Source organism: Leptonotus elevatus, chromosome 7 (genome assembly GCF_054856555.1).
Source record: "Leptonotus elevatus isolate MCC_2025b chromosome 7, RoL_Lele_1.0, whole genome shotgun sequence".
NCBI lineage: Eukaryota > Metazoa > Chordata > Actinopteri > Syngnathiformes > Syngnathidae > Leptonotus > Leptonotus elevatus.
Window position 1 is genome coordinate 26,458,532 of NC_141245.1, and position 11,176 is coordinate 26,469,707.

At 45.6% G+C, this 11,176-nt stretch overlaps 1 protein-coding gene across 4 annotated transcripts in view; it reads right to left on the reverse strand.

The window, feature by feature from the left end:
* Positions 1 to 11,176, reverse strand: part of plekhg2 (pleckstrin homology domain containing, family G (with RhoGef domain) member 2) — a 28,565-nt gene that overhangs the window by 9,048 nt on the left and 8,341 nt on the right. For all 4 annotated transcript variants that reach the window (XM_086080939.1, XM_086080941.1, XM_086080940.1 and 1 more), the window contains 3 exons: positions 8,745 to 9,238; positions 4,823 to 4,923; positions 102 to 168 (listed from right to left, as the gene is read on the reverse strand). In XM_086080939.1, the coding sequence (XP_085937065.1) occupies positions 102 to 168; positions 4,823 to 4,923; positions 8,745 to 9,238 (662 nt within the window). The remainder of the gene's footprint in view (positions 1 to 101; positions 169 to 4,822; positions 4,924 to 8,744; positions 9,239 to 11,176) is intronic.

Here is an 11,176-nt window from a genome sequence, read left to right on the forward strand (position 1 = left end):
CGGGCGGGCCCCGCGACTCTGCGGAATCCCGAAACGTTGGCCCCACGATGTGAGAAAAACAAGACCACACACACACACACACACTCCCGACGGCCGCTCACCCGTTCCACAAAGCAGTCGGCGATGGCGGCGGCGTGCTGACTTCTTTCTAAATCTTCCAGCAGTTCACTGCAGAGAAATGGTGGGAAGACATCTTGTGAACAAATGAATACATGAATGAATGAACCGCAAAAACATCTGGCAGCATTTTCAGAGCACCCCCCCCCCCCCAAAAAATAAAAAATACAGAATTTCAAATTGGGGGGCAGAATTTTCTCAATCCAGTGGAGACGAGCCGAGTCCATTCACCTTCAAAATGGCGGCTTGAAACTTCTTGTGTACTTTCAGGTATCACTTCTTGTTATTTATGTTATGAAGAAATGTCAACAAATTGCCATCATGTGAAATCAAAGCAGTTTTGGAGGCCAAATGTCAACTGAAGAGAAAGGTTGAAGCAATGGCAGTAATAAAAAAAACGGCCAGCAGGTGGCAGCAGAGTATAAGAAATCAAAATCAGTCAAAATCTATTAAAACAGCTGGGAGCGAAGGTGGTTACTTCAGTCAAAAGGGCTGTGAGTGAAATGAAGGGGACTGATTTTTTTTCAAAACCTGATTGGAAGCAATTGAGCCATTTGAGCCTAAAATGGCCGCTTCAAACCAAAATGGCGTCTTTCTTGTGTGGATTTTGTCACGATCAGCCCAAGTTTCATGTCAGCAAGTGAAAGTGGGCTGAATTTCAAATGTTCCTGAAGCAAGCGAGTGACTTCCAGATGTTGCCACGGGAACGTGTGAGGGGCGGCAGGCCCCGCCCGGGCCCCGCCCACTGGCCATGACATCATTGATTGTGAGCGCCGGCAGAACAAGCGCACGTTTGGCTCGGACGCGGTCACACGCCGACAACGCGTTTCCTCACCGCAACTCCCGCAAAGACTGACCCCGCCCCCGCGTCCTCCTTTTGCCCCTCGCGCTCCCTCATCTGGCGCCAGGCCTGGATTGTGGCCACAAGACATTTGGGAGGGGCTTGCGGGGGGGCGGCGGGGACGCGCAACTGCCACAAGACACTTTAGGCCGTCTCAGTCGCAACTTGCTTTTGCTTTTGCTTTTGCTTTTGCTTTTGCTTTTCTTGACGTCCAGATGTGCACGCGTTTTTTCCAAAGAGGAACGTTGCTGGTTTTGTTGACGCCGCACGACGCATTGTTAAGTGCAGTGTGAAAGGGCCTTGACAGAACATGAAGACATTAGCAACCTGCTAACATAACAAACTTTTTCTTTTTTTTCTTTTTTTTTTTACAGTGCTTTTAATTAAATTGTTTTTAAAATGATATGACGTCCTTGAGGGTCTCGAAATGTTGCCTATAAATATAATGCATTATTATTATTATTATTATTCTCATGAAACGACACAAGATGAGGGGAAAAAATGCAACACAAGAAAAAAACCAACAACACGACGACGTGACCTTTGCCAACCTTCTGGTGACCTCCGTTTGAACTCCGAGCAGACGGATTAAAAAAAAAGTCCCAGTATGTCAACAACGACAACGCGCGCTGAAGGACACACAAAAGTTGACTGCGTGTGTGTTCTTCTTCACGCCGAAAATGATGGGATGCGAGTTTATCATTTCGCGACTAAAAGGAGACAAATTGCAGCCTTGGAGAAACGAAAATGGCCGCCGTCACTTGCCTAAGTATATGTGTGTGCGTGTTTATGCATGGAGGAGCTTTGCTGAACCTGCAGCAACACAAAACAAGAAAACAAACAAACACAACGCAAAAATATGCTGGAGACGAAACATGACAAAAACAACAACACGCAAAAGACAACAAAGGTGACGTCAGGAAACTTGAAATGACGAGAAGCCAAAATTCACATTCATTTAAAGGAGACAAAAATGGGACATTGCAACAGACGCATGGCGTCTGTTTGGATTTGGATTTTTTTTTGGGGGGGGGGGGGGCGTTGCTATCAATAGTCCAAGTGTCGTTGAAAGGGAAGAAGTTAGAAGTTAGTCGTCGTCGTCTCAAGTGTCGTAAAATTATAACATTTGTAGTATTAAAAATTAAAAAAAAATTTTTTTAAACAATAATAATAAAAATATAGCAATGTTATATAATATATGAATATTATATATAATATTAATTAGAATTTGATTTAACTAATGTTATCTATACTTAATTAATGAACCACTTATATATACCGTTATATATATATATATATATAATATTATATATGAATAATATAGAGTAGTAACTATATAATATAATAATGATCATTTAATTAATTAGATTGAATAAATAAGAATAAAAAAAAGAATACTAAAAATGAACAAGTAAAAAGTCAAAGTAAAATGCAGTCGTGCGAGCAAAACAAGCAACATGGCGGAAAAAAAGTGTTATGGAACGTCCGAATAATAACAATGGACAGAATCGAAAGGAAGTCCGCGCTCGCCGCCCGATGTGATGACTGGGCTCGCATTCCTCGGCTTACACGCGCGCGCGCGCGCACGCACACACATTCTGGTTCGCGCGCTCATACAAAACTTCCCACGAGAACTCGAAGGCAGGAAGTCTGGAAGGAATGAAAACTTGCTGTGTGTGTGTTTGGCCTCACACGTTTCTGCTTTTGTCTCAAAGTGTTTTATGGGACTGTTTAATAATGTGTGTGTGCTTGCGCGCGCATGCGTGCGTGCGCGTGTAACTGAATGATTAACACTGGCAATTAAAATGACAAAAATAGTAGAATGAACTACTTTGCACATTTTCAACATATTTATGAGGGATGTTCGATGGCGCGTGTTGCGACAAATGTTTGTGAACATCGTTTGAAACGTTTGCCAAACACTGACGGGAAGCCAACTTGTGCTACGTTCGCAAGCGCGGAGATTTACAGCAATTTTAAACAGGGTTCATTTCATGGAAATGTTTATGTATTTACTTCATTCAAATTAGAGCAAAAAAGTAGAACATTTGAAGTTCAAATTTTGGAAAACTACTTACTATAGAAAAGGATTTACTTTTTGTTAGATTTTTAAAACAAAGCTGTCTATTTGCTGTATTATGTTGAAAAAGTGAAAAAGTTGTTTGAACAAATGTGCTTAATTTTTTTTTATTTTCATGGTAATACTTTTGATTTTACTGCAAACGAAAATTTTACTGCCTACTAATAATTGGTATCGGCCCTGAAAAAGAGAATATCGGTCTCACTTATTTTTTTGACGACGGCGACTTTGAAACTTTCAGCCCCAACAGGAGCAGAACGCAAAGAAAGCCCCGCCGCGTTCCCGCCGCCGCCTGGCGGCGTTCCCGCATTGCTGTGGCGTTTCTCCTTGTCATGTTTCCATTTGATCTTCCGTCAGAGCCAAAGATCTTTTTTTCCGCCATCTCAACCAACAGCAGAAGAAAAAAACCTCGGCGTGACCTTCTTCTTCTCGTTTCGACACATTTTTGGACGGGAGAAGTTCTGCACGTCCGTTGGTCCGTCGTCTCTGAACGACGGCAGCTCAGGCGGAACCGGCAACATGTCAACTGGACCCTAATTGGAGCCACAAAACACGACGACGCGCGCATGCGCAGTTTCCCGCGAGGTTCTCCTGCGCGTCGGCACGTCACGTCGCGTCACGTCGCGTCACGTGACACGTCACATGACGTCGCTCACGCCAAACCAAAGGGATTTCCACGTCAGCACATTCCCACAGCGACGACAGTCGACTTACGATTCCACAAATGTGGAGTACATTTGAGTCGGACAAAAAGTATTTTGCGTACGAGCGAATGTTTCGTAGCAAACAGTGGGCGTGGCTTAGCTCAGGTGATAGAGGGTCCGCCTCCCAAGCTGAAGGTCATCAGTTTGTTCCTCAACCCTTATGTAATGTGTGTGTGCTTTTAATAGACTAATGAAATGTACTCTTCTAAAATGGCATTAGAATTTCTAAGTGAAAAAAGAAAATGTCTCTGGTCCAGTCAAAATACTTAATACGCAAAATATACTCTGAACATTTGACTCTCTCCAGTGTAAATTTGACTCTTTTTAGAGTGGACCAAATCGACTCTTTTTAGAGTCAAATGCACTCATTACAAAACTGACTGTCAATGTTTACATATTTTGCACATCGCTGAGTGACAGTTTTACACCCTGCTGATTTGCATATTCATGAACGGTTTTTGATTTGCATATTCATGAACGGTTTTTCTTATTTTTTTCCTGCCTCTAATTTTGCCGATATTTTGGGCAATTCCTTGATTGAGAAAATAAAAATAAAAACCGCTGGTGGTGAAACCGGCGTCCGCGTGGTCACACATTTGTCAACGTCAACGCGTTTTTTTGGACTACGTGATTGTTTTGACAGTTTACAAAATAAACTCTTGAATTTTTGCTTGCTTTTCACGCGAGACACGATTTGCATAACGAAGGCGCTCTGCAATAACGATTGCCATCTTTTATGATGTGAGCAAACGACATACGTTGGCGCCAATAAAGACAATAAGAATGTGAAAATGTGCATATTATGAAGGGGAAGTCAAGACGAGAATTTTGCCTCAACGCGGCATTCTGATGAATATTGCGTCTGTGGAATACGAATGGCGCCGTTGTGGGCGCGGCCATTTTGCCACTTGTGCTGTCCACTGAAAACGACATCGCAGTCGCTCAGGGCTCAGGTGACGACCAATCGCGGCTCAGCGCCTCATTTAGGCCAATATCCTCAATATGCTAATCACGCCGTGGCACGCATATGCAAATGAGCTGAACATCAACACGCGCTTCGCACGCGGCGTGGGCGCGTACCTGTTGAACTCGTAAATGTCCTCGATGTTGCAGAAGAGAGTGCTGACCTGCTCCGGGTTGACGGGAAGCGCGTCGCAGTCGATGATGCAGCCCAGGTAGTCCTGCACAAAACAAGACAAAATGGATGACGGGCGCGTTTGCCCGTGGGTGAAATGGTCCCAATCTTTTAGCGGTCACTTTATTAGGCACACTGTTCAACCGCTAACGGAGGTCGATCGAGATTCGGCAACAGCGAGTGACGTCCTTTCTCTTCAACGCGCCGAATGTTTACGCCGCAATCCCGCTGACCTCCCGCTGACCTCCCGCTGACCTCCCGTTGACCTCCCGCTGACCTCCCGCTGACCTCCCGCTGACCTCCCGCTGACCTCCCGCTGGCAAGCGTCAGCAATTGCCCAAGAGAGAAGATGTTGCCAATGTTTGGTGTACAATTAAAGTTGGAGGGAAAAAACGCGGTTTTGCAGTTATTCTTATAGACACAAAAAAATTTTTAATAAAAATAACTGAAAATAAATGTTATCAAGTTGCTGCCTTTTGAAACAAATACAGCACACAAATAAGTAAGATAAAGAAAAAGAAAGGAAATATAGTTTCAGAACTTGAAAAGCTCAAATTGGCTTTAACTTCAGGTTTATTTTAACACAGTGAAAATCAATAACTGAATAATAAAATCTGAAGTACGAACATGGCCGCTACAAGTGGAAGGTCTTGTAGCATCTTTTTCTTTCATCTTAAAAAAAACCATCTTTCAATTTCTTTCCATTTCAATCGTACTTGCAAGTGAAATGTTCGTCCGCGGCCTCGAAACTTTTTTTCGAAAAAATAATCAATAATCAACACAAAACGTGTACGTGGTCCGAATATGCGTCGATTCACGTTTTCAAAAATCTCTTTTCGGAGTCAACTTTGGACAAACGTGTCATCATGAAGCCTCGCGAACCTTTCTGCGAACAAACACTTTGATTCGCTCAATGCGGTCACGTGATCGGGGATTGATGACCGATCACGACGGCAGCCGATTGCTGACCCGACGTGAAGAAAGTGGATCGGAACAACTGGATGATAAAAGAAAAAGGCGGTCTTCAAAGCTGCACATAACATCCACTTGTTTATTTTCTCTTGCCGCAACCCCCCCAACTCCCCCCCCCCTTTCACCCCCCCCCCCCCGCCTTATGCTAACTGCCTACAAGCTGCATGTGTCTAATGTGTCCGTATAGCGTATAGTTTATACAGTCGTCTGCTGGCGAGATGGGAGGAGCAAGATGGCCGCCCCGCGGCTTCAACGGCTCGCAGTCCAGTCGTATATTTCGGTCGGTGATGGGAAGCGACTCCCAACGCGACTCGGACTCGCGTTTGTTTGTCTTCGTCCTCAAATCTGCTTCCGGACCTCGCGTCGATCTCTGCCGGCTTTCTCACAATCCTCCGGCTTTCCGAGCTCCGCCTCCAAATACTCTGGCCCGCCATCATCTTTCCCATCCCCCCTCCCCCCTCCCCAACCACTTCTTCTTTTCCTTCCAGCTCGCTGTCCCACTTGGCCGCCGCTCAGCAGCAGAACTCGTCTCGTGTTGCGTCCATTTCGTGTGCGCGCAAGACTCGCCAAATACGAACACTTCTCATTGCACACGTTTCAGAGGAAAGTAGAGAAACGCTTTACACCGTCGTGTCCACTTTATGTGTGAACACCACACACACACACACACACACACACACACACACACACACACACACACACACACACACACACGCACACACACACACACACACACATTACGGCAGTGGGTTGAGATTCCCAGTGAACGTGACATCATGTAGTCTCAATCAAATCCAGATTTCAAGCAAACCACAAATAGAGGAGGCGCGTGCGCGCGCACGTGCACGCACACACACACAAAATCAGGTCTTGAGGAATTTGTGCTTTCTTATCAGAAGACTTTTGAGCATTATTAAAGCAGGTCACGTGTGCGTGCGTGCGTTGGAATGTACCGAAGTTTTGTTTTGTTTTATGAGACGCTTCCTGTCCGGCTCCAGTTTGGTCGTCATGGCAACGCGCCCACAATGTTGATGGGTTTGTTTTGGCACAAGGAATCAATACAATCAATAACACGCGTCATCGATCGGTCAACTCTTTGAAATGTTCGTGCCTGACCTCAATATTAAACGTCACAATCGTAAAAAGTCATCGTGATTGTAAAATGAGTGGAATTTTTGCAACCGCAGATCGTCAGTCAAGCAAGTTTAAAAAAACTCCGAACTCAAACACGTCTCTTGAAATGTAAAGTGCGTTACAAATGCAATTAATTATTATTAATATAACCCAATCCCGAATTCAAAAGAGAGACAAAAGGTAGAAATGAGCATTTGCAACTTTTTTCCCGTGCAGCCATTTTCTGGCGTATTCTTCGTCTTCGGTGGCAAAAAGACGAAGACATTTCCAGAGAAGATCGACTCGATAACACTTTGCTGAAGAATGCGGCAGGAACGCCGCGACGTCATGTGATCACTTTCAAAACAAAGATTGGTCGCGCGTGTGCGTGCGCAGGGGCGGAGCTACAAGGTGCTCGGGGGTGGCCACGGCGACCCCTTGCCGTGATTTCTCTTCATGATTATGATGATTATTATTAATAGTATCCATCCATCCATTTTCTTAACCGCTTCACAAGGGTCACAGGGGTCGCTGGAGCCTATCCCAGCTGGCTTCGGGCAGGAGGCGGGGCACACCCTCAACGGGTTGCCAGCCAATCGCAGGACACGCCGAGACCAACAACCGGCCGCACTCACGATCACATCGACGGACAACTTGGAGCGTTCGATGAAGCTGCCGGCAGGAAAGCGGAGCGCCCGCGGAAAAGCCACGCAAGCGCGGCGGGAACACGCAAACTCCAGCCGGGAAGGCCGAAGCCCGAACTCGATCGCACGTCCTCTGCACTGCGAGGCGGACGTGCTAAGCCGTCATCCACCGTGCCGCACTATTATTATTGATTATTATTATTGATGTAAATGATATGATCATTGTTTTTATATTATTATTTTATTATGTTTTATTTATTTATTTATGATGATGATTGATTAATCTTATTAATGTTATTATTATTATTATTTTTATCATTTTATTTTCATTTATTAAATTAGATTGAATTTATTTACTTATTATAAAAATCCCACTGGCCGCCCCAATGATAAATGTTCTGGCAGAGGACGGAAGCGCGTTGGGCGGCGTTACGGCTTTGGCCACGTTTGGCCGCCGGCGACGATGCGAGACGTCAACGCACCTGACAAAACTCCGGCTTGGCGTCGCAAACGGCAGCACGAGAACGCCAGCCGGCCATTTTACCCACAATGCACTGTCGCCTCTCGCCACGTGGATGCCGGCCGGCTTCCAAAACGTAAAACGTCCAATGGACGAGGACGGCGACACGCGACACGCGAATTTCTGCTCAGATTGAATGAAGACTTCTTTACGTTTGAAAATCTCAGAAATTGTTTCTGATAGGAAAGAAAAAAAAGAGCAAAATATTCTTTTTGTCTCTTACTTGCTTTTATTAACATTCTTATGCTGGCTGAATTGTTCTTTTTCAAGCATACTTTTTTTTTTTTTTTAACAAACAGCAGCTAACTATGACCGACTGCTAAAAGTTATTTTTGTTCTTTGTGGATTTTTATTCTCGAACAGCAAATTGTTATATTTGTGATGACGACACATTTGGCCATCAACGTTCTACTTGACGATGACGAAACCTGCAGCCGATCGCCGAGTTTTTTGTTTCGATGAATGCGATCATTGATTTCTTGTCAATTGATGGATGAATTTTGACAGCTGTGATCGCATCAAACCATAACATCAAGAAAAGAGCGAGATTTCCTGACGCGTAATCTGCACGCCATTTTTACAATGAATGACGGAAGACAAGGACGACGTTTGTCTCACCTCCACGATGCTCTTCAGGTCCCTGACGTAGGCTTGCTCCGTCTCCACGATCTCCATGACAACTCGCTCCAGCCGCGACAGTTGCCTGGGCGCGGGCGCGAGCGCGGCGCCCGCCGCCGGGCTCGCCGGGTGCGCCAGCGCGGGCGCGGGCGCGGCGACGCTCCCGCTCCTTGCCGTCACCAAGGGGGTGAGGTCCAGGCTGATGTCGGAACCGTCGCCGTCGGCCGCGGCCGAGGAGGAGGCGGCGGCGTTGTAGACGGGGACGGCGCCGTAAGGGAGCGAGGAGGACGAGGACGAGGAGGACGAGTGCGAGGCGTCCTGGAGGGACGCGGACGAGGTGGACGAAGACAGCGACAGGGAGGCGGGACGCTCGCAGTCGGAGCAGACGGTGTTGACCGACGTGCACGACGACGACGAGGCTCCTCGCTCGCCCGACGACATCATCCGAGCCACAATCCCGCCCAGCGACGACGCCGACGACGGCCGCTTGGCGCCTGGCGAGCACAAACACGAAGACGTTAGCGATCAACGGCCTTTTTCTTACATGTTGATTTTCTAACACGTTTACATTCTTACATGTTTGACGTTGCGTCGTGATTGGCCGGCGGACGGATTATGGCTGTTCCTAATTAGCTAACCCTTCGATCAGCTAACGATGGAAAGACTGCAATTGTGTTTTGCACGACTGTAAACCAATTTTGGTCAATATAACCATTTACCTTTTTTGTTTGTTTTTAACTCATTTGCTCCCAACAACGTATAAAAACGTTCTATTTTAAATATTGCCATGGTCCCAAAAACATATTTATACGTTTTTTGTTTTGCTTTTTATGCTCGAGCATACAGAAGGCCTTGACGCAGCCGCTGACCTGAAGAGTTGAAAACGGCCGCATATTCGATGCTATATTGTATTGCTAATTGCTGCAAAACAGAAACAGATCGAAAAGAAGAGACTCGAATCTTTCTTTTGGGAGGTTCCAGGTTTTTATAGTTAAATGGCGTCGTAAGCAGCAAGGTTGTTTTAGAGCGCTTTAGAAATCAAGCTTCGATTTTCAACAATTTTTTTGTGTGCATTTTTCCAGGAAAAGTAATTTGATAACAATGAAGTCATTTTCTCAGAAAACAAGTTGCAGCGCAGCAATTGAGTCCTTTTGAATATTTCGAGCGGTGACGCGACGCGTGTCGGCGCCGCCAACCTCGAACCTTGAAAGCGTTCGGCTTTTTCTGATTTATTTGAATGATTTCTTTCATTTCAGAACGCCTTACACTTCCTAAAGGTTTAAACGTGACAACATTTGGTGATTTTCATACCTCAACATTTTACAAGTATTCTTTTTTCCATTAAAAACAAAAAAAGTTGCAATATTATGAGAAACAAAAGTCAGATTTCTTTGAGGAAATTTCCCCCAAGACACGCGGTCTTAAAAAAGCAAGTGCATATTTTTTCCGAGTATACTGAGAGAAAAAAAAGGGGGGGGGGGGGTCAACTTTGAACTCTTTTTATTCGCCCCAAAGTGAACTCTGACGGATGACGTCTTGTGCGCGCGCGCGCGTGCGCGTGTGAATGGCCGCTTGTGGCTTTGGGTTCGCGATGGGATTCCTGCCACGCCGCCGCCAAAGCTCTTGATCCTCGTCAGCTGCGCGTTTGTGCAGCAGCGACCGCGTCGACATGTCAAATCAAATCCTCAAAATGTCGGTCGGGACCCCAAGGTCCACGCGGCGCTTCAGGTTTCCCCCACAAATGAGATGAAAACGTCTTAAATAAATAAATAAATAAATAAATAAATAAAAGAGCAATGATGATTTTTTTCCGAATGAACAATACTGAGCTCTTAGAAAAAAGAAAAAAAAAAGAAAGAAAAAAAAGAAAAGAAAAAAAAATGAGATGAAAACGTCTTCAAAAGTATCGGGACAGCGTGTGACATTTACGATGTCGTATTCTCGTGGTCAAATTGGACCAATTCAGCTTCAAACTGCTCAATGCAATTCCCAAGCTGAAGTTTACTGAGACTCAACTTCAGACCATTTTTTTTATCTTGGGATTGATTGATTGACAGATTGATTCAGGGTTGTGTTCGCAGAGTAATCAAAAGTTGCGTTGTTGTTTTTTCCCTTTTGATGTTTGATATTTGAGGCCGCAGGTCACGGATGCGACGTTTGAAGGACTTTCCACAAACTTGTGCCAACTTGCCTGGCGAGCGTCCGACAGCAATTGTCAGCGCCGCGTTGCCTCGGAATTTCCCGTTAAGTACACGCTAGCGAGGGGCCTGGAATCCGGCGTGTGCGTGCGACTCCGCGCTAATGGCGCCTCTCGCGTCTCGCGCTCACGTCACCTCCCAATTTGGGGGGGGGAAAAAGTGTCCCCTTTTCACGAGGTAACCGCAACAAACGTTGGCGCGCCTTCGCATTAGTGGCGAGGTCATCGTTACGGC